Raw genomic sequence first — 26,513 nt, 5'->3', positions numbered from 1 at the left:
GCCAGAGAAGAAGACCTGGTGTCGGGATCGATCAATATGGGCAAAAATAATCGTGATTATTTTTTTTCCAAAATCGCCCAGCCCTATTGCCAGGGCATGTTGAAAGGATAGGGTTAGCTTAGCGGCCCATTCATTCCTATGGCGTAGCTTAGCTTAGCTGCTCTCATTCGTTTACATGCATCAGTTAGCTTTGCATGAGTTTTTCTCTTAAAGAGGGGGTATTATGCTTTTTTCAGTCACATAGCACCAGTCTATATCACACTACAATGATGACAAACCTTCTGTTGGTCTGTAAATGCAGTAAATTAGAATAACTGCCTTGTATAAAATGTCTCTCTCAAAATGGCTGTAGTGAATGTCTTGAAATAGGCCTCTATCTCTTTAAGAACCTCTGAGCCTTTAGACACGCCCCCTCCACACGCTGTCTGTGGTATCAGTGGGGAGGGGGTTCTGCTGAGGAGCAGTGGTTGGTTACTCGGCTGGTGACGAAAGCTCGGAGGCGTCTCCAGGAGGTGGGGGCGTTCCTAGGAGGACTCAGGCAAACCTATCCCTAAAATGGCCGCCTATAGAGTTTTCTACAGATTATACTCGAAAATAAATGAATGTGCCAAGGCAACACTTCAGGCATGTTTTTAATGAGGCAATGACAGAATAACATGATGGAAAGCTTGAAAAAGTCCATTTTGCATAATACCCCCCCTTTAATTCTCAACAAAATGAAATTATATCAATGCCAAATAGTAAATAGTATAGATACATGTTTACTGTTTGTTCTTGACTCATTGATATATTTGGAGGCATTTTTAAGGTACATTTTAAACATTGAATGAGAAGAGTTTAAGGTAGGGGCACTCTGAATCTGCAGTGTATGTCGCAGTAATTTTGATGTTTTGAAAATGTTTATTATGGTGATGTGGAACGACGCGCGCCTCGGCCTCTTCTCATTCACACGGGAAAGTCTTACCTCCAGCCACTAAACCAGACTCTCCCAGCTGAATGGCGACTCCGAAGCCTCCCAGCTTCACGGGGGCGGAGTTCTCTTTGGATGCCAGCAGCACACAGTGGGGCTGAGGAGACACAGGAAAGACATTTAAGTCAACGACAACAGGAATTCAATATTTAAATCAAAATGTAGAGTAACCCTCCACTTAACCACAGAGTCACAGAAACTCCTCTGTTTTTCGAGAACCACCGACTTAGACGCATTTACCAAGAAAACAAGTGCAAAAGCTTTTTTTTTTGTGAACAAAGGTGACATTTTACAGATAAGGCACGTTTCTGCGGAGCCGTGGAGGTGGTTCGTGCATTTGCTTGTGTGTAAAAGTGCACGACTTTTATGTTGAAATGCCGATATCTGATGACAGGTTTCGCATTGACGGCTCCATTCGAGGAACAGAAACCACAAAGCTACAGAAAAGAGACCGAGGGGCGACCACGCGCTCATGTCAGAGGCCTAGGATTGAACGATAGCGATGTGCAAATGCAGGCCTTTTTGATGATGAAAAGCCTGGATTAAAGCAGCTAAATCATAGAAAGTTTTCAGCTCATGTAGAGAACTTGTTACCTGTTATAGAGTTCACACATGTTGCAGCAAGTCAAACAATACTTAGAGCCTATTTTAATGCCACAAACCCATGCATTTATAACTTCTACAGACTGGTATCCATTCTAGCCAACAGGGATGGGGATATTCAAGGCAAACAGAAAAACTTGCCGGTGAGAATGTTTAGACCATTGTTTTTGTGCTTTTTGCTTAACTACGAGTGCAAAAAGGTCAAACAATGTCACAACACGGTCATGATCTTTGTAGTGATGGGAAAAGCACAAGAAGAGGATGTTTAAACAGTGCAGTCATCTGAGCAAAGCCACAGAAAGAGAGAGAGAGAGAAAGAGAAAGAGAGAGAGGGGGGGAGGGCAAAAGGAGGTCGAGTTTAACCTCCCACAGCTCGATACATTCGATCATACGTGAGGAGGAAGAGCAGAGAGGAGCAGAAGAAGAGAGCAGTGATCATTGATGAAATGGACGATACGTTTGAAGACGGAAAGTGATTTGAAACTGTTGAAGACTGAGGTGAGTTGGGACAGTTTGTTTGTGGAAGTGATTTTTGCTTTTTGTATTGATGAATGAGACGAGGTTTTGCGGTGAATGAGTCGGTTCTACAAACTGATGCTTTGGCCTTTTTTTGCTGATTTGTTTGCGCTTGCATCTATTATGTCGCAAATTCGAAAAAACGGGAAATTTCTGAGCCAAAAAATGTTAGACTTTCAGCAAAAACTGCATCTGAATATACACATTTATACAGTCTGTGAGTTTGAATCTAATTTAATGCTTTTTACTCACATTTAAAGCCTTGATATGGCTCTCTGCAGAGGAGAGGACTTTATATTAATCATCACCAAAATAGTCTTAGAGATTTGTAAGTGTAATTCAGTCAGACTCAGGCACAAAGAAAGTATGGCACTTCCTTCCCTTTTCTTGTCAAACAACACTTTTACACTTTTCACATCTGTTTAACCACAATTAAATGCACACCAGCACTTCCGCTGCTCCTTCTACAGACACTTATTCACAAGGTCTTAAAGGCATATTTTGATCATTTATTGTTGAGTGAGAAGTGCCCTTTGGAAATGCCAAGAGGTAATTTCCAGCTCACCATAACCTTTGGGTGGCATGTTCTAGTCACTGCATTGGCATATTACTCACATGTGAATAAAAGACACAATATGTCAAGGTGCAACTACTACAGAAGTATGACTAAGGTACTGGAAACACAAACATGGAGCTGCGTTTGAACACATAGAGTGCCAACAATCCAGACCATTTTTCATGATATGCTTTTGATATTGGATGAAGAGGGACGGTCGTTTATAGTAAAGACATATTGTTATTGTTAAACAGTCATTAGATCCGGACAACTGGGAGTATTAGTATTAAAACTGCTGCACAAACAATGCTGTAAAAAGTTAGTACCTTTTATACAACATGAGGGCAACAAAATGTGATTTATCGAACAAAAACAGTGGGATTTTTATTTTTATTTCATTTTAACACATTGACTGTCTTTGGGGTTTAGCTGTAGAGATGATATTTGTAGCACCACAGCGTAGTGGTTATAGTTATGGACACATGCTGTGGCTCGTTTGAAAGCTGAGACTCTAAGCTCTCCAAAGGAGGTGAAAACTGTTTAATTCTACGGGCCTCGGTTCCTGAAGAATCTAAGCTAAACAGAGGCTAGTTTGGATCAAAATCACTGATTCTTTTCTAGAAACGGAGGTTTTATGAAACACTCTCCTTTCTGATTAACTCCTCTCTCCTCCTCTATCCTCTTCTCTCTTCTCTCCTGTCCTCCTCTTCTCTCTTCCTCTGTCCTCCTCCTCTTCTCTCCTCCTCTGTCCTCCTCTCTCTCCTCCTCTATCCTCTTCTCTCCTCCTCTGTTCTCCTCTCTCTTCTCCTCCTCTCTCCTCCTCTATCCTCTTCTCTCTTCTCTCCTGTCCTCCTCTTCTCTCTTCCTCTGTCCTCCTCCTCTTCTCTCCTCCTCTGTCCTCCTCTCTCTCCTCCTCTATCCTCTTCTCTCCTCCTCTGTTCTCCTCTCTCTTCTCCTCCTCTCTCCTCCTCTATCCTCTTCTCTCTTCCTCTGTCCTCTTCCTCTTCTCTCCTCCTCTATCCTCTTCTCTCCTCCTCTGTCCTCCTCTCTCCTTCTCTCCTCCTCTCCGGACAGACACTAACGTTATGTGAAGAGGCAAATGCCTAAATATCTCAGTTTCAAGTCAATTTTCAAGGACAACATTGCTTTGAAACACCGCATGTCATCGATCTCTTTAACAGGATGTTTCTCAGTCGTCCTTGGACCGATTTCAACCATTTAAAAACTCAGAGAAATGTTGAAATCTCAACAGTTTCGATCTGTGCATGTGAAGCCGCTCTGCTTTGTCAAACGCGAGAAAGCGAGAGAGAAGTGTCGGGTTTACAGCTGCAACACCACGCCCCCTCAGACTAAAAACCATAAAGAAACGCAATAACATGTATGAAATGTCCAGATCGTGACTTTTCACAAGTTTTTGATCGTCATTTATTTCCCTTCTGTTCATCACAGAGCTACAAAAACCACACAAGGTGTATTTGAGTGTCTAGTTTTATTATAATAATAAATTAATAAAAACGCAAAAACGAGGAAGGGCAGCACTACATTTTTTTCAATCCTGGTACCTGAACGATACTTGGTTTTCGATACCAATACCTGAACAATACTTTTCCCGATATCTATACAAAATCAGTTGTCTAGAACCAGAAAACAGAACAATAATGTGTGAAAGATTTGCAAATTTACAATATCGGGTTCATCTCCAATGACAGGAAATATGTGAAAAGTAGGGAATTATTTTGGGGGAAATTGGGGAAAAAATGAGCAAAAATGGTGGGAAATAGAGGCAATATTAGGAACAAAAAAAATGAGAAAAAAAAATTGGGAAAATAAGAAAAATTGGGGCAAATATAACAAAGAAATGTGCACAAAAATTGAGAAAAATGGGGCAAACATTGGGTAAAAAAAAATCAATAAATGAATAAATTTGGCAAAAATAAATAAATATTGGTCCTGATACTAAACTGGTCCAAGCACCTTTGCTGCTGTGTTGGTTATTGCGCATCTTAAACTAAACCATTTCAGAATTTGCAACACTAAGTCTTTCTCTTCTCTCTCTCAGCACTCGGCGACAATGGACCACAACTCGACTACAATCGGCTTCAACGCCACAACCTCCTTGGCGTTTCAATCCACCTTCAGCTCAACCACCAGCTTCTTCACCAACGCCTCCAACCAAACCTGCAACGACCAGAGCGAGACTTTCAACTGGATCCTGGTGGTTTTTTACTCTTCGTTCTTCATTTTCGGACTCATCGGGAACCTCTTCGCGCTGTGGGTGTTCGTCTTCCTCCAGGCCAGCAGGAACTCTGTGCGCGTCTTCCTCATAAACTGCGCCGTGGCCGACCTGGTGCTGCTGGCGTGCCTGCCCTTCCGCATTTTCTACCACGTCAAAGGGAATCGGTGGCTGCTCGGGTCGGTGGCTTGCAAGACCATCGGTAACTTGTTTTATATGAACATGTACATCAGCATCGCGCTGCTGGGGTGCATAAGTCTGGATCGGTTTCTGAGGCTGAAGGGGAAAAGCCGGGCGAGGAGGGGACTGCGGGTGCGCTTGTTCGGGGGCAGCTGGCCTTGGAGCTACGTGGTTTGCTCCGGCTTGTGGGTTTTTTCCATCCTGGCGCTGATCCCCATGATCGCCACCGCGGAGGATAAAGAGTTCGACGGGAAGTGCTTCCAGTATAAGCAGAGGAAGGACGGGGCGAAGGGGAAGGCGTACTTCAACGCGGTGCTGGTGGTGATGTTCTGGCTCGTCTTCATAACCATGGTGGTTTCCTACGCCAGAGTGGCCGCGCAGCTGCTCAAGGTCTCCAGGGACAAGCCGGATCTGCCGAACTCGCAGCGATACCAGCGCACGGCCAAGAAATCCTTCTTCGTCCTGTTTCTGTTCACGATATGCTTCGCGCCGTACCACGCCTTCCGCCCGGTCTACATCATCTCGCAGCTCAACAAAACCATTTCCTGCGACGACCTGCGACTGATCGACCGCGCCAATGAAGTGATGCTGCTGTTCTCGGCGTTCAACAGCTGCTTGGACCCCGTCATGTACTTCCTGCTGTCGGGGTCGGTGAGGAAGACGGCGTTCCGGGCGCTGGGGCACAGTCTGGGCGCCAGGCTGAGGTCGCTGAACGACGGCACGTCCAACAGCTCCACCATGGACTACAGGAGGCAGTCGGTGCCGTTCGTGACGCCCGTGACGGTGAATGACTCGACTCCTCACAGCAGTGGGATCCTCAACAGCAACATGAGGAGGACCAGTTTGGTGGCAGCGCCCTCTGGTGGACACATATAAGGACTACGAGACGACGAACAGACCTGTGCATCTATCTGAAATACTGTGTTCATGTACATATATGAAGCCTAATACATGGATGTAAAAATGTGTAATAAAACATTCACTTGTCAATTTGTCATTGGTTTGAGTCCAGTTTAGAATTAGTTCTGACGTAGTTAGTCCTAGTCTAGTCTTGGTTTAGGCCTTCAGTCTTTGCCCCGGGTCAGACCAAGGCCTTTTTCAGCTGCCTGTGAACTTTTCGCCATGTTTTCTCATTTGTTTCAAATAGTTCTCATTGTGCTTAATAATTACCAAGACATGGTTCTGTGCATTTGACATAACATGGTCTTCTTAACCCTGCCATAACCAAGAGCATTCTCTCCAGTTCAGCTTTACCCAAATCTAAAAGGTTACAACCTATATGTCAGTAAAACGCCTTTATTTATTTGTTCATGTCATGTCATACCCAATATTTTTTTCCGTCCATACATGAAGAAAAAAGAAAGAAGAAAATCTCTAGCTTTTTATAAAATGCCAATACTTTTGCTGACCTTTCTTTTTATTTCATCAATACGTGTTTTCCAATTCAGTTTTTCGTCTAAAACAACACCGAGGAATTAAACTTCCTTGACTCTTTTTATAGTGCTTTCCATTTGAAAGATAAGACCAATACAAATCATCTAAACGGATCATTTTCCTGGCGTTGTCGTCACTTTTTTTGTGTGTTTCCGTTACATTTTTCCCACATTTTCATCACTTTCTGTCACTTTTCTCTCTGGCTTTTTTGCTGCTTTTTCACTGGTTATTTTGTCACTTTTTCCATTGCCTTTCTTGTCACGTTTATGTCGCCTTTTTTCTCCTCGTTTTCATCTTACTTTTGTTGCTTTTTTGGCACTTTTTTCAGTCCACTTTGCTAACAACAGTATAAATGTGGAAGAATCTATCTCCCTGTGTATCAATGTGAACAATAACTCCATTATTTTACCTTTGAAAATCTCCATTCGTTTATTATTGCTGCCTATCCCGTGACATCACAGTCCTGAACTCTATTATCGATAGACCTGGGTATTTTGGAGCCTCTTGACTCCTGGTTTATTCAAGAGAACCCACCTTCACGTCTCGATGGATCACGTTGTTGTCGTGGCAATACCGAAGCGCCTCCAGGATCTGCCGCATATAATGACTGCGGACGACAACAGGAAACAAGTTTAACGGTTTGCTTTCTTCATAATTGATAATAATATTCCAGTAATTGTGTGTTTTCACCTGGCCACGGCTTCACTGTAGACGAATCCAGCATCTGCGCGCTTCACGATTTCGAAACACAAGTCCGCTCCGTCCATACTGAGGAGAGGGGGCGGGTTTAAGTCCACACATTTTACAGAATGAAGTCGGGCGTTTGTGGGAAAACTCACAATTCAAAGACCATGTAGAGCATCCCGTCCGAGCTGTACGTCTCCAGGAGCTCCACGATGTGAGGGTGCTTCAGCATGTGGCAGATGCTGGCTTCTCTCTTCAGATCTGGCAACACACAAACACAGAATTCGCTTTAGGGTCTGTTTAATGACTGTACACACTTCGTATTTCCACCAGCAGAGGGAGCCAGAAGCCAATAACCGGCACATAATCAAAGACAGAGAGTTATTTAAAGGTAGAGTCTGCAGCATGTGCTCTTCTTGGGCTGCCTTTGTCTCCTCCTGGGAAGATCCACAATGAGAAGTTTAAATATAAATAAACACCTTTGACATCTTGTGAAATGTTTCTGTTACTGAATAAGTTAACGTTGCAATTTTTATCAGTGAAACCAGACCTTTATTTTTAGAACTTACAAACCAGATTCATGTGGATGTGTATTTATGGCCAGAGATATTTCAATGATTTCCTGGTGGGCGTGATTGACAGGCGGGATCAACCAATCAGAGCAAGGCTAGATATGTCACAGTAACACAGTAAGGAAACGTTCTTTTTTATGAGGAAAGGTTAGGGTTTCTTGCTCCGGTTTTAGGTATTTTATATTTTCCAAATGATTTGAAACAGACAAAAGAGCAGAAGAAAACAGTGCATCGCCGCCGCGCCGCCATCTTTAATGTTTTGGAAGAGAGCGTGGTGGTGACGGGTGACGGTTTCTGCTTCTTGATGCGTGATTGGACCAATGTGGGTAAAACAGTGAAACAGTTGTCTTTTTTTTTTTTCTCTCTCTTTCAGTTTGGGCAGAGAAATGGGAAAAAAATAAGGACCAAAATGAGGGGAAATGTGGAAAACTGTAGTAATAACTTTTTGGGGGAAAAGGATTGCAAAAAAAGAAGAAGAAATAAACATAGACTTTTTCTGTTTGAGGCAAGATTGAAACAATTGGGGAAAAAAGTGAATAAATGAGGAAAAAATTGGGAATCAATGACAAATAAATGTGAAATTAATGTGTTATTTAACCCCTTAACTCCCACCTGAACCGAGCACATTTTCTCCAGTTTGGCTTTACCCCAGTCCAAAAGCTTCTGGAAAAAAGCTGTGAAAATAGCGACAGAACTGAGGCGAAAACAATGATGGAAATGTGACAAAAAAGTGAGAAAACATTGACAAAAAAATGACGAAAAATTTATGAAAAAGTGGCAAAAATGTCACAAGAAATTGACAAAATTTTGACAAAAAATAACAAAAAAAGTACAAAAATGTGATAAAAATTTGACCAATAAAATGACAAAAATGTGACAAAAAATGACAAAAAAAATGACAAAAAATGATGACGTGAGGAAAAAGATCCTCTCGGTTCAGGCGGGAGTTAAGAGGTTAAATCCTGCCTTAACCAAATGCATTTTCTCCAGTTCACCTTTACTCAAATCTAAAAGGTCATAGCCTATCAGCCAGTGCAACACCTCATTTTAAAGCTAAAACCTAGAAAACTCATTAAACCGTTATTTTTGTCACTTCTTTGATCGCTTTTTTGTTGCGTATTTCTTTAGATTTTCATCCCCGTTTCCGTCTCATATTTGTCACTATTATGTCGCTAGTTTTTTTTAAAGCTTTTAGATTTGGGTAAAGCCAAACTGGAGAGAAAGTGCTCTGTTCAGGTGGAGTTTGAGAGGTGAAGTGTTATTTCTGCCCTTTCTGTTCAGGAGAATGATCTTTTTGAACAACAAAGCGATGCAGCACATTTCAACATATTTCTGACTCCAAATAATGAATGAAGGAAAATAAGAACTCTCTTCTCAAAATGGCAAACGAACAAGTGCCAATTATCCAGCCCTGTGCGCCGACAAAAAGCACCATTGTTTTCCTCACAATTAGCAGTTTCCCATCTGCAGCGCGGCCGCTCTCCGCTTCCATCCACACTTGTTTTTTTATCGTTATTATGCAACGCAAAGGAACGCCGCAGCTTCACTAAGACAAGCGCAGAGTCCCGGTCTGCCTCTGCGCTCGGTAACTCGGGTTGTTCTGGACGTGAACAAAGGCCGTCAGTGTCCGGGCAGGAGCGGGAGAGCGAGGACCCGACTGAGCGCGCTCCAGGAAACACTCGCAGAACAGGCATTAGCCGCTCAGAGAAGTTTCCCCAAAATCTGATAAAGCTACTATTGTTTTTGCCCTACGAGCTGCTGATGTCAGAGCAGGGACAGAAAGGTCGGAGCCGGTGTCGTCGGGGTTTCTCACAAAGACGACGTTTATAGTAAAGACAGTCATTAGATCAGGACAGCTGGGAGTATTAGTATTAAAACTGCTGCACAAACAAGGCTGTAAAAAGTTACTACCGTTTATACAACATGAGGGCAACAAAATGTGATTTACTGAACAAAAACAGTGGGATTTTTCTTTTTATTTCATTTTAACACATTGAGTGCTGCGCTGTTTTGTGGATTTAGCTGCAGAGATGATATTTGTAGCACCACAGCGTATTCTGTGTTATAGCTATGGACACATGCTGTGGCTCCTTTGAAAGGTGAGACTAAGCTCTCCGTAGGTGAAAACAATTCTACGTGCCTCGATTCCTGAGAAAATCAAATCAAATCCTCTCTCCCCTCCTCTCTCCTCCTCTCCCCTGTTCTCCCCTCCTCTCTCTTCCTTTCCCCTCCTCTCTCCTCTCTCTCCTCCTCTCCCCTCCTCTCTCCTCTCCCCTCTCTCCTCCCCTCCTCCTCTCCTCTTCTCTCTTCCTCTCTTCCTCTCCCCTCCTCTCTCTTCCTCTCTTCCTCTCCCCCCTCTCTCTTCCTCTCCTCTCTCTCCCTCTCCCCTCTCTCTTCCTCTCTCCTGTTCTCCCCTCCTCTCTCTTCCTTTCCCCTCCTCTCTCCTCTCTCTCCTCCTTTCCCCTGCTCTCTCCTCTCCCCTCCTCTCCCCTCCTCCTCCTCTCTCCTCCTCTCCTCCTCTCTCTTCCTCTCCCCTCTCTCCCTCTCCCCCCTCTCCTCCTCTCCTCCCTCTCCTGTCTCCTCCTCTTCCCTCCCTCCTCCTCTCCCCTCATCTCCTCTCCTCCTCTTTCTTCCTCTCCCCTCCTCTCTCCTCCTCTCTCCTCCTCTCTCCTCCTCTCCCATCCTCTCCCATCCTCTCCCATCCTCTCCCATCCTCTCTCTCTCAGATTGAACACTTTAAAGCATCACCCCCCGGTGTCTCTGGCCAGAAAATCACAATTGCAACTTCCCTGCCACCGTACCAGAGACACCAATACACACTAATGGAATCACGAAGAAGAAGCTAACAGGCTAACGGGCAAAGCTAACTGCGGGCTAGCACCACTTAAACAGTATTTACAGCCAAGCCTGAGTGTAAAATGATCTCCATTGTGTAATTGGATGAACAATATCCCTCTGTCCCGCTGTCTTTTCTGTCAGTGTAGTATTTAAATAAACTTCTTTTGTTTTTGGCCCTCAATGACCCTCTCGACCCCATCTTTGGTGAACCCCTGGCCTAGTGGATAAGGCAGCTGCACCCACACAAAGCCCTAACCCTGTCGTGGGTTCAAGTCCCGACTCTTTTCTTCACTCTGACCAAAGCCTACGGGTCAAACATTTATTAAAAAACAATCTCATGGATAAAGCGACTCCAAACTCCCACTGAGGGCGGCTATTGTGCCCTTAGGCAAGGCACTTCACCCACCACTGCCCATGTGAATGCAGTGCGAGTGGGAGGACAAGCTCGCCACCCACCGAGGAGTGAAAGCAAAATGACAACAGCGAACAAGAAAGCGCTCGGAGTGAGAAGCTGTTTAATATCCCGAGGTAAATTCATGAAATCCCTCACATTTCCATCTTGATAATGACATTTGGGCCGGCGCTTCCCCCCTTACGCTCCTGTTGGGTGTTTCCATGTCCCGCCGCGCTTGGCTGCAGCTTCACTCTCTGACGGTGGATCTACAGATGGCACCGAGAAGCGGCCAAGTCCGAACCAGCGCCCTGGGATTTTCACCCCACTCACAGGCCACGCGCAGTTACTAAAATAACAACGGCCCCGCGCACGAGGGTGGAGCATTGAAACAAGGTGACGAGGGAAACTTTTCTCTATCATTATGTAAGAATAAGGTTTTTAGGGGTAAAAATGGGCACAACGTCTGAATGATTGTTAGGGTGTGTTGCAAGAGTAGAATGAATGATTATAGAGTCAAAAAAATGGGAGAAAAATTGGGGAGAAAATGGCGAAATGTGTGGAGGAAATATCAAAATGTGAGGGAGAAAAATTGGCTGAAAAATCGCAATAATTAAGGGTAAAAATTGGGAGAAAAGTGGGGAGAAAAATGGCAGAATGTGGGGGAGAAAATGGGAGAAAATTGGGGAGAAAATGGAAAGAATGTGGGGAGAAAATGGGAGAAAAATTGGGGAGAAAATGGAAAGAATGTGGGGAGAAAATGGGAGAAAAATTGGGGAGAAAATGGGAAGAATGTGGGGAGAAAATGGGAGAAAAATTGGGGAGAAAATGGGAAGAATGTGGGGAGAAAATGGGAGAAAAATTGGGGAGAAAATGGGAAGAATGTGGGGAGAAAATGGGAGAAAAATTGGGGAGAAAATGGGAAGAATGTGGGGGGAAAATTGGGAGAAAATGGCGAAATGTGCGGAGGAAATATCAAAATGTGAGGGAGAAAAATTGGGTGAAAAATCGCAATAAGTAAGGGTAAAAATTGGGAGAAAAGTGGGGAGAAAAATGGAAAGAATGTGGGGAGAAAATTGGGAGAAAAAATGGGTGAAAAATCGCAAAATGTAGGGGTAAAACTGGGAGAAAAATGTCAGAATGTGGGGGAGAATATTGGGAGAAAAATTAGGGAAAAATGGCGAAATGTGTGGGGGAAATATCAAAATGTGAGGTAGAAAAATTGGGTGAAAAATTGCAATAAATAAGGGTAAAATTGGGAGAAAATGGGGAGAAAATGGCAGAATGTGGGGGAGAAAACTTGGGGAAAGAAAATGGGGAGAATGTGGGGCTAAAATTGGGAGAAAAATTGGGGGGGAAAATGCCGAAATGTGTGGGTGAAAATGGCAAAATGTGGAAGAGAAACTTGGGTGAAAAATTGCAAAATGTAGGGGCAATATTGGGAGAAAAGTGGAAAAATGTGGGGGAGAAAAATTGGGTGGAAAATGGCAGAATGTGGGGGAAAAAACTGGCAAAGAATTGGTGAAGCGTTTCTAAAATTGAAAGTTTGCCATTTCATTTTAAGTGCTCACAAAATCACCGAGGTGAATCATGTGACTGTGATTGTAGAGCTGTAAACTACAGGGTGAGTAGGTGTCGAGTGCCAAGTGTAACCAAACAAGCGCTCAGATTACAGTTCAGACCAGGCCACCGTGCTACAACGGGATTAGCGCGTTAAGCTAATCATCGCTAAAGCATTTGGCACGTTTGATCAAAGTACGAGCTTCATGTGGAGAAACTCTTGGTTGTGTTTCCTGATGTGTGAGTGACTGTGAGTGAGTGCAGACCTTCTGTGCTGAGGCCTGGGCTGGAGGTGAAGCTGGCCACGTCCACGATCTTCACGGCGAACTGCTGCCCCGTGTCTCTGTTGATGCATCGCCGCACCACGCTGAACGGGCCCCTGGGGGAAGAGACGGGAGCGTTAGACGAGGACTGACCACACTCAGCTAACCTCTGATATCGGACACGAGTCAACAGGGAAAAGAGAAGGAATAAACCAGGACGTAACAGACAAGCAACAAGTCATATTTAATCATAATAATGTGTGTGGCCGACAAAGTGTCTGTTCAAACACTTTAAATGTATCACTCAAATGCCAGAGACAGAGAAAGAAAAACCCTCAGCCTCTTGAGGTTAGGTTATTGCAGTGGGCAAAACCTCAGTTGGGATGTTCATAAACCTTGCAGGAAGATATGCAAATGTAGAATATTCAGGTTGTCTTCAATGTCAAGAAATCTGGGCTGAAGTGGAAAGAAATTGGGATGAAATTGAGGAACAAATTGCAAAATGTGGGATAAAAATTTGGAAAAATAGAGCAGCTGGGGGTGAAAAAATATGGAAAAACAAAGGAAGAAAGGTTTTTTTTGTGCCCTTTTGAGCAACAAAAACAATGTAGATTAAGGCATTTCCAGCTTATTTATACATATTTCTGTTTTGCAAAAATACCGCTTCATCATCGTTATCGAGAGTGCCCCTAAAAATACTGAGATAAAAAAATGTGTCACTATCGCCTAGCCCTAATCCAAATCAGGGGTCCTCAAACTTCAGCTGATGATTTAACATGGCCTCTGACTTGAAAAGCAAGATCTCTGAGTATGTCAAAAAAAAATAAGTGTGTCTCTAGCCCATTCCTGTGCGGACTTATGAATTTTATTAACTAAATAACCAGTGTACTCATTCCAGCCACTAGGGGGCAACTTATATCAATTAAAAAGTTCCATAAGTTTGGGGCACTGACATAAGAGATCAGGATATAAACAACACATTACAGCCACGTGGTTAATGAAGCTCACACCACAGTGAATGAATAATGTTTACACTTTGAGTAACTTGTGACACAGGCTTGTAAAGCGCAATTGACTCTGTGCATTACTTCAAATCATAATAACGACGCCCAAGGAGTTACTTCCTGTTTCGCTCCAGGACGCCAAAATAAAAGCACACAGCTCGTCTCATTGAGTAGTTCAGCAGGTACTTGCAACATTACAAGAATATAATGAAATACACACATTTCAAGCGTTTTGTCTGTTAATAGTTTGGCAGAAAGGAAGGATTGAAACAGGAAGTCACTGCTTGGGCGATTTTGTTATGATTATACATATCACATACATCCACAATTTGTATATCATAGTTATGTGATCATGTCACTACAATTTGAACAAGCCCATTGGATTCCTAGACACCCAAAACTTGGGGTTAGACAGAAAAATTACTTGTCTATGATGATGAATAAAGGAGTAATGGGCATTTTAAGGATCTCACCACCCTCTTGGACGCCATCTTGAAAATTAGACCTTTCCAGTGGTCAGATTTTGGTAGACTTTTAGTATGTTAATAAGCACACCTGATACTACAGAAAACCATTGAAAAACCTTTTGTAGCAATTTTCTGGGGGTCAAACCATATATGCAGCCGGCTAACAAGTGTAACCAGTTATTACTTTGGTCACGTTACGCAATGATGTTTTATTTGAAAATAAAAGGAATGCCTGTGGTATTTCAAATATGTGCCTGGAATCAAGTGTTGATCTAGTGGATATAGTAGTGACTGTGCCAGAATAGTAATCTCTACTTCACTATGAGGCTGCTACATTTTGGTCTGGGTCATACAATTCTATGTTATAGCCAAGAACGATGTGGCCCCCAGAGAAGAACGTAGGGCTGTGCAATTAATCGAAATTCGATTACGATTTCGATTACAACAGTAAACGATTACAAAATTAGCACAATCGCCAAAAATCTATTATATAAAAAAAATTCATTTTTTTTTTTTTCAATGTTTTTTTCCAATTTTTTTTATTTATTTTTATTTCAAAATTTTTGGGGGGGGATTTTGTCACTTTTTTGATGGATTTTTGTCACTTTTTTGATGGATTTTGGTCACTTTTTTTGCTGGATTTTTGTCTTTTTTCTGCTGGATTTTTGTCTTTTTTTCTGCTGGATTTTTGTCTTTTTTTCAGCTGGATTTTTGTCACTTTTTTTGCTGGATTTTTGTCACTTTTTTGCTGGATTTTTGTCACTTTTTTGCTGGATTTTTGTCATTTTTTGCTGGATTTGTGTTACTTTTTTGATGGATTTTTGTCATTTTTTGCTGGATTTGTGTCACTTTTTTGCTGGATTTTTGTCATTTTTTGCTGGATTTTTGTCACTTTTTTATGGATTTTTGTCACTTTTTTGCTGGATTTGTGTCACTTTTTTGCTGGATTTTTGTCATTTTTTGCTGGATTTTTGTCACTTTTTTGCTGGATTTTTGTCATTTTTTGCTGGATTTTTGTCATTTTTTTGCTGGATTTTTTTCATTTTTTAATGGATTTTTGTCATTTTTTTAATGGATTTTTGTCACTTTTTGGATGGATTTTTTTAAAGGCAACAAATAATCGTTTGAATGATCGTGATTTCAATTATGACAAAAATAATCGTGATTATTATTTTTTCAATAATCGAGCAGCCCTAGAAGAACGTTTGAGGACCCCTGCTCTAAATAGAGACACGTAGGTTTAAGAAATTGGGGACAGACGACAGAAAAGCTTAATGGTTTTTACATAGTTGATGGAATTCATTTACTTTTAATGCAGTCTTGTAAATTATACTACAAACTTGAAACATTATCATCAACATGTAGGGAAAGTAAAATCCCATTGAGGTGTCCCGTTTTCTACGTGAGGCACTGAAGCAATGAGAAGTTAGCAATTCTACACCAAAATCAATAACTCAATGGTGAGTAACAAGATATTTAACAGAGGAAATCGTTACAACAGCAGCCAGATGTGCATGGATTGATTTTTAGTTTTATTCAACACAATCCTCCCCAAATGGCAGATCCTCGACAGTGACTTCCATCCTTTGCGTCAGCGGAGCTCGGCCGGCTTCCCTGGTGTCGTCCACAAACACCTCTGTGCTAAAACCGCGAAAGGTGCGAAACATTTGCCTCCCACATCTGAACAAACAAACGCCGGGTGTCAGAATGAGGGGGAAAAAAAGTTAGAAAAACGGCACTTTCGCTCCAAACTCCGCAGGAATCTAACCCTCGACCCCCCTGAGCCTTCGGGAGCAGCTGCGAGGCCGTTTTCTCTCACGGCAGATCTGTCGTGTGGGTGCGCTCCATTCCGACGCCGCTGCAGCTGCTCCGAGTGGGCTTTCACCGAACGCCCCCGCCGCGCTCCCTGCAGATACATCCGCCCGCCTCCGAGCCCAAAGCGCCAATTTGTCCAGACGTTTTCAGGTCCGCCGCTTCTGCTCAAAGTTCCGAAACGTTTGGAGCTTTTGTTTCACTCGCGCTTCGTCACCGTGCACTTGAATGACCTGGCGAACATTTCACTGTTTCACTGCGTACTGGCCTTTTCCACGAGCTCTAATACTCCAGGCGGCTCCAGCTGAGGACGCCTAATCCGAGCGCTTAAATAGAGGGTGAGAACCACATTTTCCACACATTTTTCAAGGCTATAATAAGGCGCGATGCGGGACATTGAAGAGAAGAACGTTATCCGCTACATTTTGTAAGTCGTGTGACAAAACTGAATGTGTTTCTGGGGACGTTCTCGATCACGATGATGAAGCGATATTTTTGCCAAACATCAGAAAAGTGTAAAAATGTGCTGGAAAACATCTGCAAACGTCACTGAGAAGATCATTGTCCTGAACAGACGGCAAAAGGGCAGAACCTTCACTATTTTTTCCCTGTTCCCCCACCATCTTCATCCCCAGTTTATTTGTTCGTCATTTTTACCACTTTTTGCCCCATTTTTTTCCTATTTTTTCTCAATGTTTCACCTAATTTTTCCCCATTTTCTGAAAAAAACAACAACACTTTTTATCCCTAATTTTCCCCCCTTCTTTCACTATTTTGTTCCCTAATTTCCCCCCGCCCAACTGTTTCTAATTCTTCCCCCTTTTCCTCACATTTTCCCAAATGTTTTACACCCTTTCCCCAATTTGTTCACTTTTCATCCCTAATTTTTCACCAATTTTTTCCTCATTTCCCCCCCCCTTTTTTCACTATTTTGTTCCCCAATTCCCCCACTCCATTTTTCCCATATTCCCCCCAACTATTTCTAATTCTTCCCCCTTTTCCCCAAAATGTTTTACACCCTTTCCCCAATTTTTTCACACTTTTTATCCCTAATTTTCCCCCCCAAGTTTTCCCCCTTTCTTTTCACTATTTTGTTCCCTAATTCCCCCCCCCCCAACTGTTTGCAATTCTTCCCCCTTCCCCTCAAATTTCCCCACATTTTTTACACCCTTTCACACTTTTATCCCTAATTTTTCACCCATTTTTCCTCATTTGTTCCAATTATTTCCCCCAATGTTTTTCACTATTTTGTTCCCTAATTTCACGACAATTTTTCCCAAATTTTTCCACCCTTTCCCCCATTTTTCTCTCCATTTTGTCACCCTTGTACCCTCATTTTTTCCCCAGTTGTTCGTATTTTTTTCCCCAGTTGTTCCTATCCCCTACTTTTTCTTCATTATTTCTCAATTTGCTCCAAAAAAGTTCCCCATCCCGCCCTGCCTCCACCATTTTTTGCCAATAATTTCTCCTCCAGTTTCCCCACATAACTCAACATTGGAGATAAACAAACAGTCATTTCCATTGCCCGCCTTTTGTCCTTTCTAAATCTAACAGGACTCAGGTACGAGGCTCGTCTTGCTCAAACCGTTCTCATCCTCAGGAGAGACTTTCAGCAGCAGTTACTGAGGGTAGAACTACTTCTCGGGACAGTCCCTGGTTTATGGCCTTGTTGTCTTTACGTAACCTGCAATATTTTAAAACGACACAATCTCCGCTCCTCTCGGGTGCAAGTTTCATGTCGACAAACCCGCCGAGCCCGCCTGACATTAATCTCAGTTTAGGCAAATCAGGCAAAAGCAGCCCTTTGAATGTTAGCGGGCGAATTAGCGTCGGAGCTGAAATTTGGAGCGGAGACGGCCCCAGGACTCCCGACAGCCGGGGCCCGATCGCTTTTTCGCTACGCCAAGCAGAAAAGACACTAGTCCTGCTGAAAGAAGCCACCACCGCTCATGGGAGTAGGTGGCCTGAGCGAGAGATATTACATTTATATCAATCGTTGCTATTGATCGGCTCAGTGTGAAAGCTTTGAATGGACGAGCACGACAGATATGAGGAACGTGAGGCGATAATGTCTCTCAATATTGACAGGGGCATTTCTGTGATGCCATTATGAAGCTTTGTTCAGGCTTTTTGGACACCGGAGATTGATTTTCTCATCAAAATAAAGCTAAAGACAGATATGTTAAAGGGACACTGCGTAACATTTTGGACTATACTGTTGCCGTTACTGAAAAACATGCTCCTATGGACCAGCTCAACACAGAAAAATACAATTACAGCAGGGAATAATCAAAGAATGGATTTGGATGAGGACCTAACCTATTTTAACCCCTTAACTCCCACCTGAACCGAGCACATTTTCTCAAGTTTGGCTTTACCCCAGTCCAAAAGCTTCTGGAAAAAAGCTGTGAAAATAGCGACAAAACTGAGACGAAAACAATGATGGAAATGTGACAAAAAAGTGAGAAAACATTGACAAAAAAGTGATGAAAAATTGACCAAAAAAATAACAAAAAATTGATAAAAAATTGATGAAAAAATGACAAAAAATGTAAAAAAAAATACAAAAATTTGATAAAAATTTGACAAAAAAATGACAAAAATGTGACAAAAATGTGATTTAAAAAATTGACGAAAAATGACAAAAATGTGACAAAAAATGACCAAAAAGTTACAAAAATGAGTTGACTAAATACCCAACAAAAAAATGATGGAAAAAAAATCTGATGACGTGAGGGAAAATATCCTCTCGGTTCAGGCGGGGGTTAAGAGGTTAATCTCAAATTCTACTGACTTTAGTCACATCTCCATGGAGACAAGCTGGAGACGTACCCACTCCCGATAAAGTTACAGTCATGTCTGAGAGCTGAGCAAAAACACATGTTTGTTTGTACATTTATGAGGTAATTTTTCAATGATGAATGATGAAAATCAATGCTAGTATTTCAATTTTATTTATCAGTAAAATTCTACACGGTGTGCCTTTAAAAATCCTAGATAGAGGTGGGCAATATATCGTAGAAATTTCTTTTTGGAAGAGATTCAAATATACAGTATCGAGTTTAATTTTTTTTCCCTAAACTAGGAAAAATGTGACTAAAACCAAACTTTTGCAGATTTTTACTTCATGTCTTTTTGTTTAAGGCTGTTTTGTTGTGGGGTTATTTCTTTGCGAGAGATAAAACCATAACATATTCAGCAGCCCTAGCAAAAAGAAAAACTACATTAAATTTGCCACACCCAGATCTGACTTTTCTAATATGAGGCGCACAGAGAGGTGTTATACAAATATATTAGCATCGGAGATAATATTGAGGCTGTGAATGGAGCCGCTGACATGACAAAAGAGGAGGCACAGCAGAAAAGGACAATAACGGCTGTGTCAATACAGGTTAGGAGGAGCTCTGATCACCACAGATTAATCAAAAATGTACGCTTAATAAGTCAGTCATGATCTATCTTTTCTCAAAACGTCTTTAACCTCTTACCACCCGCCTGAACCAAATGCATTCTGTCCGCTTTGGACATTATATAGGTCTGTGTGACACCTCATTTGAAAGCGTTGTTGCTGTGTTGTGTCACCTTTTTTATGTTTTTTTTATTTTATTTTTGTCACATTTTTGTTGAATTTTTGTCACTTTTTTGTTGAATTTTTGTCACTTTTTTGTTGAATTTTTGTCACTTTTTTGTTGAATTTTTGTCACTTTTTTGTCACTTTTTTGTTGAATTTTTGTCACTTTTTTTGTTGAATTTTTGTCACATTTTTTGTTGAATTTTTGTCACTTTTTTGTTGATTTTTTGTCGTTTTATTGGTTGAATTTTTGTTGAATTTTTGTCGTTTTTTGGTTGAATTTTTGTCACATTTTTGTTGAATTTTTGTCATTTTTTGGTTGAGTTTTTTCACATTTTTGTTGATTTTTTGTCACATTTTTGTTGAATTTTTGTCACATTTTTGTTGAATTTTTGTCACTTTTTTGTTGAATTTTTGTCACTTTTTTGTTGAATTTTTGTCACTTTTTTGTCACTTTTTTGTTGAATTTTTGTCACTTTTTTTGTTGAATTTTTGTCCCATTTTTTGTCACTTTTTTTGTTGAATTTTTGTCACATTTTTTGTTGAATTTTTGTCACTTTTTTGTTGATTTTTTGTCGTTTTATTGGTTGAATTTTTGTTGAATTTTTGTCGTTTTTTGGTTGAATTTTTGTCACATTTTTGTTGAATTTTTGTCATTTTTTGGTTGAGTTTTTTCACATTTTTGTTGATTTTTTGTCACATTTTTGTTGAATTTTTGTCACATTTTTGTTGAATTTTTGTCACATTTTTGTTGAATTTTTGTCACATTTTTGTTGAATTTTTGTCACATTTTTGTTGAATTTTTGTCACATCTTTGTTGAATTTTTGTCTTTTTTTTGCTGAATTTTTGTCACATTTTTGTTGAATTTTTGTCACTTTTTTGTTGCGTTTACATCCTTGTTTTCTTCTCATTTTTTTGCGGCTGTTTTGGTGCTTTTTTCCCCAAGAAGCTTTTTGATTTGGGTAAAGCCGAACTGGAGAAAATGGGATCCGTTCAGGTGGGAGTTAAGAGGTTAAAACAAGTCAGATTTAGTCCTGGATCAACACAAATCACCAACATAATCCCAACTACTCGTCCTAAAGCTCATCCAGCCAGACTTTAAATCACTGCTGCTTTGACTGAACTCGTAAGAATCATTTACTGAGAGCAATCACGCTCACAAAAGATCAAAACCACGAGTATCCTCCTCACTGTGGACTCGGCCTCAGCTCCAGGGCCATTCCATTCACAACATCGATCCTGTGTCCAAACAAAGGTAAAGCGATCCGCCTCCTTTCAGCCTCGCTGCGAGTCCCGGGACGGCACCGGTGTCCCGATACCTCCGCTGCAGCTGAAGCTCCTGGAGTGGCACTTTGAGGACGATTCTGGAGACTTTTGTAGGACAGTAAAGCAGCTTACTTACTTTAAAGGGACATTATGATGCAAAGGCAACTTAGTTTAGCTTTTAACCATGACATTATAACCTCATTAAAAACATAACTGTGGTCCTGCCGCCCTCAAACGCCAGCCCACACTTTGATAAACGTCATCAGGAGTAGGGTTGCAAAATTCCAGTGACGTTGGTAACTTTCCAAAGGAATAAATGGGATTTTTTTTTGACAGGAATATAGGGGAATAAAAAACAAGGAATTAAACTGAGGATTGCTTCTTTACAGATATGAACAGGAGCATGAAAAATGTATTATTACATAGTTATAGATACAGACGGCATCTCTGGAATCGCCCATATATGGTCATGTTTGAAAACAGTTACGGGGGAAACAATTGAGAAAAATCTAAACTTTCTCTAATTATTCAAAAACTACTTTAACAAATGCTGAAATATAAGTATAGTTTTCTACTAAGTAAAGATACAAAGACATGGAGAGCAGCAAAGTGGTTCAACAGCCCATGAATACATAAAGAATGCTAACGTGATGCGTCATGTTAGCATCGGGCTAATGGGTGCTAGCTGCAACTGCCGTTTTTTCACTTCTACTGAACAATCTGCTGTGAAAAAATATCCATATGGGCCCGATTTAGACTTAACATTATTTGTACGTGATAAATAAGTTCATATAACAGCAGAAAATGGCTAAAAAGAGTGGAAAATTGAAGCCCCCTCTATGATGAGATGCCGTCTGTATCGATGCCTAATCAGGAGTAATCCATGAAGCTTCCCGGTTTAAAAAGTCCCGAATAATTCTAAACAAACTTGCTCCGATCCGGTCTGTGGTCAAACTTTGTCCCCTGCGCTGATTACTGATTATTTTAAGTTTAATTTTGAACAGCTTCAGCTTCCAAATTCCATAAGGATTTATCAAGCATAAAACCTGCAAACTTTGCCGTTTCAACCTCTACAAACATGAAACATGAAACTTCATACTTCAGGGTGAGGAAAACTAAATAAAAACATATATTTACACAGGTTTAATTGTTGTTTGCAACTTTTACAATAGAAAAATCTGCCTCTCTCGTAGCGTTTCTGCTTCTAAAGGCAAAATCCGTCTGGTTTTCTTTATAGGAAGTAAAGAGTCTTCCTGGACCAGCAACTCGTGGTGACACTTGCACTAAAAGCTTCATGTTTTAATCATAAAACTGTTGCAGCGCCGCCCGAATCCAGCTAAAAACTAACTTCACAATGTCTAACACACTTTGTTTTTAATTCAGATCCACGCAAAAAACCCCAAAAGTGTTCCCGCCCTTTCAACCGGCATCACTCACTCCATCTCTCTGTCGTTCTGCCCTATCAATAATACACGACGTCAAAGCGATCATAAAACTAATTTCTCATTCCCTTCTTCGGGCGATGACGCGAAGAACAAAAAACAGCCCCAAGTTCCATTGTGAGCACATCCATCATTCAACACTGGCAAATGCAAAACCAAGTATCTCCATTGTTTAAAGAGGAGCTGCATTCACGTCCCTGCTGGTTTGATCCCCCCAGACCTGGCGGGGACTTTCTGTGTGGATCTGAGGCTCCGGTTTCCCCGATCAGCCTAAAACACGTAAAGATTAACTGTTCGGATACTCCAGGGTGTCCACGGCTCCTGACAGGCTGAAGGACGGGTCAAATAAGTGCAGACGACACATTCATTACAACGATAAAGATGTTCATGTAAGCTATTTGTGTTCAGCGCTTTAAAGGGGCTATATCATGCAAATATAATCTATTAGCCACGTTGTTATGCTATTTCTGCAGCTGCTCCGCCCTCTCCTGGTGAACGACTGAGTTGCTCAGTTGTGTCGTCAGAGCGGAACGGAAGTGCTCGACGTCTGTAATGTAATGTCTTAATTCTATGCTTACGGCCTGATTTTAATTTGTAAAACAGCTTTTTCATTGTTTCTGTTGTAAGAAAGAAATAAAGGAGAAAAATAAATAAGCGGAGAAAACAAACGCATCCCCTGAGCGTCTGGAAGCTGTGAAGGAACTCTTTCGAACCTACTCTGGGCACCTTTTTTCTTAACCTAACGATAATGTCACGGAGAAAAACGTGTTTGGTTACATGGACAGGAGTTTATTCAGCCTCCCTAAAGAAGAGGCCACTCGCCAGAGGTTGGAATTTCTCTCCGGGATTCGACGAGTATCACGAAAATTAGTGTTTTTCTGTGACTGTCTCTGATGTTTGGTGAACCTTCACCAGAATCAAAGTGGATAAACCTTTATAACCAACACGAGTCCCTAAACGTAAACACCCGAAGGACCAGAGCGGTGAGTCAATCCAAATGAGTGTTAGCCATTTATGAAGCTGTGTTGCAGATGTCAACTCCTTATAACTGCATTATGAATTAACTTCACTTTTTGCTGTGTATTTATATTTCTACTACTGCAAAAGCTGTATGAGCAGAGAGAGGGGGCGGAGTTTACTGAATCTAAGCGTTGTGTCTTCCAGGTTTGAAATATACTTCCAGAAAATACTCAAAAAATAGTGTTCCATAGTGGTAGCGGTACAATATATATCAAATAAATGCCTATACTTTACTTTGGTATGGATAAAACAGCAGGACACAGATCCTTTAAGTGCGCCGCCCATTAACATGTGCACAGGTTGTCCTACAGATGCATTGCAACTAATCCAAGTGACCTGATCTCACCCACAGTCAGCCCTAAATTGGAGCTACTACTACTACTATTACTACTATTACTACTACTGAAGCAAAAACACAACTCACTTTTCTAACTAAACATTCCCAAAGAAACTTAATATTCAGAGGTAATTGCAACACTTACTCATATGTACCACTGTTCATTCATTTACACACGAATTATTATTATGTTATTATCAACGTCTTAAAATCCTGACATGACAAGACAGGACACTCATCTGAAAACCTCTCTTGCACACCTTTGATATCTAACCCGACAGGAGCAGGCTACTGGGGGAGAAGAATGTGTATTTCAGTGCACATTTATGATTTCTCTCATACTTACTTCCCAATCACCTCGCACAGCTCGTAGACGTCCTCAAACAGCACGTCGTCGTCCGCCATGGTGAAGTCCACAGGTGAAATATTGGATGCTCTTGTCTGGAAACCCCTTCAAAGAAACCAACAAAAAAAAAGATGCCAAGAGTCGTTTTTCCCTCTTGTAGGCAAATTTGCAGACTCCTTGGTTGGTGATGTCTTTGGGCAACACACACAAAAATGGGATGCTCTTTGCAGGAATCCCTTTAAAATGTGATTTGTCTTTCTTCTTCCCGTATCGTGCACGCTTCTTGTAACTGGAGAGCCTTGTTTGTCTTGTCAGTGCTTTGGGATAAGAGCAAAAGCAATGGACACCCAATATAGTTAGCCTGTTAGCCGCTCGAGCTAGCTGTCAGCCCCACCTTCCCCAGCGCTCCTCGGGCTGGCCTCCGAGCTAAACGCACACCATCCAGGACCCCGGGGCGTGAGATTTATCCTCGACAGTGGACAAAAGACGCAGTTCACCGCATGCTTTTGGCTAATCTCGGGGTCACCCTAGCAGCGTTTCGTGTTGCAGTGCATCCCTCGGCGGTAGCGGGTGTAGTAGCATCAGCAGCGGCGGCAGCAGCATCCGAGATATCCGAGATGAAAATGGCTAGCGCTAGTCGGGGGTTGGGGAGGGGGGGGTAAAAACGCTAGCTGTCGATGCAATGACCAGGTGTCTCGCTTCGTTATTGCTCCCAAGCCGATGTAGCAGTGATAATCCCAGCGAAATAATGACACCACGTTTGTAGCGGCGCTTCGGCTAAGTAGAGTCCAGGCGAGGCACCATCATGTCGGCTCCCCTCCTCCCGTGTGCCGCTGCCCGCTTTTTCATACAGGAATATCGAGTTTCTTTTGGCTCCCCAGCGCCTCGGATAGACAGATGGATAGATGCTACCGCTGGGCTGGCTGGCTTTGACTGGCTCCCCCGACTTCCAGCAACCCAAGGCTCCTCCCTCTGTGCTCCGGGAAACTAGGGCGCCAACATGGAGCCGGCGGTTAGCGAGGCGAGCCGTTGTTCGCTATGGGGGTTTGAGCCAAAATGGCGCCGGTCCGGGAGGCTGCTCTGAGCCGCAGTTTCCTGATCGGTTTTTCTAACGGTTGTAGCGAAGTGTCCCCCCTCCGCGCATGCGCAAAGTATCCAGACCCCATCGCCTTACGTCAGCCTTAGCCCGTCTCCTCTCCATCACTCAAACTCTAAAAAAGAAGAAAAAAAAAAGACAAAAAGTACCACAAAAAAAACAAGAAAAAATGTTTAAAAAAATTAAAAAAAAAAAAAAAAAATCAGTGAAAAAATTAAATGATTAATTTTGCATTTTTTACACTATTCTGTCGATTTTTTGTCACATTGTTGTCACTATTTTGTCACTTTTTGCCACTTTTTTGTCGCTATTTTGTCACATTTTTGTTGTATTATTGTCATTATTTTGTCACTTTTTTGTCGCTTTTTTGTTGCATTATTGTCACTATTTTGTCACTTTTTTTTCGCTATTTTGTCACTTTTTTTTCGCTATTTTGTTACTTTTTTGTTACTTTTTTGTTACTTTTTTGTCGCTTTTTTGTTGCATATTTGTCACATTTTTTTGGCTTTTTTGTCAGTATTTTATCGCTTTTCTATCACTTTATGTCGCATTTTTGTTGCTGTTTTGTCTCATTTTTGCTGCATTTTTGTCACTATTTTATCACTTTTTTGTCACTTTTCTGTCATTTTTTGTTGCATTTTCGTCACATTTTTGTTGTATTATTGTCACTATTTTATCACTTTTTTGTCGCTTTTTTGTTGCATATTTGTCAGATTTTTGTTGTATTATTGTCACTATTATGTAACTTTTTTGTCGCTTTTTTGTCACTATTTTGTTACTTTTTTGTTGCATTTTTGTTGCATATTTGTCACATTTTTTTGTGGCTTTTTTGGCAGTATTTTATCGCTTTTCTTTCACAATTTGTCGCATTTTTGTCACTGTTTTGTCACATTTTTGTTGCTTTTGTGTCACTATTTGTCACTTTTCTGTCACTTTTTTTTTGCATTTTTGTCACTTTTTTTTTTGCTTTCCCGGCATGTGTTTGGGACTTTTTCATCAGTGTTTTGATGCTTTTTTTCCAAGAAGCTTTTAGATTTGGGTAAAGCCAAACCGGAGATAATGTGCTCGGTTCACGTGGGGGTTAAGAGGTTAATTGTTGTGGCCAAATTCCCAACTCCAGACTCCTCTAAAGCTTTTCTAACATCTCAAATATATACAAACGGTTCAATTTTATTTCTTTTTCTTTTACTTTTATTCCTCATGGACAGAAACGCCACTAGAGGGCGCCATTTCGTTAAGTTTTCCGATGCCTCCATCCCTTTCTGCTCGGCTCTCTCACAAAAAAAAAAACACCGATATGAACGAGGAGTTTTCACGATTGGTCGAAGCCTCGTGGACTCAACCATTTCCC

General features: G+C 41.6%; 2 protein-coding genes across 15 annotated transcripts in view; one reads left to right on the top strand and one right to left on the bottom strand.

Annotated features, from left to right (window-relative positions):
- Positions 1–24,210, bottom strand: part of LOC306982169 (peripheral plasma membrane protein CASK-like) — a 50,004-nt gene extending 25,794 nt beyond the window's left edge. For all 14 annotated transcript variants that reach the window (XM_079582005.1, XM_079581992.1, XM_079581998.1 and 11 more), the window contains exons 1-6: positions 24,067–24,210; positions 12,804–12,916; positions 7,332–7,437; positions 7,183–7,260; positions 7,027–7,099; positions 965–1,067 (exon numbers count right to left, since the gene is read on the bottom strand). In XM_079582005.1, coding sequence (XP_079438131.1) covers positions 965–1,067; positions 7,027–7,099; positions 7,183–7,260; positions 7,332–7,437; positions 12,804–12,916; positions 24,067–24,125 — 532 coding nt within the window. In that variant the 5' untranslated portion in view covers positions 24,126–24,210. The remainder of the gene's footprint in view (positions 1–964; positions 1,068–7,026; positions 7,100–7,182; positions 7,261–7,331; positions 7,438–12,803; positions 12,917–24,066) is intronic.
- On the top strand, positions 4,702–6,010 carry gpr34a (G protein-coupled receptor 34a). The gene has a single exon (XM_079581912.1). The coding sequence runs from the start codon at positions 4,717–4,719 to the stop codon at positions 5,932–5,934; it is 1,218 nt and encodes a 405-aa protein (XP_079438038.1). The 5' UTR covers positions 4,702–4,716; the 3' UTR covers positions 5,935–6,010.
- Positions 24,211–26,513: the final 2,303 nt, after the last annotated feature.

Source organism: Gobius niger (genome assembly GCF_951799975.1).
Source record: "Gobius niger genome assembly, chromosome: 23".
NCBI lineage: Eukaryota > Metazoa > Chordata > Actinopteri > Gobiiformes > Gobiidae > Gobius > Gobius niger.
Note: the sequence above shows the minus strand (reverse complement) of the source record. Positions and strands in the feature narration are given on the sequence as shown.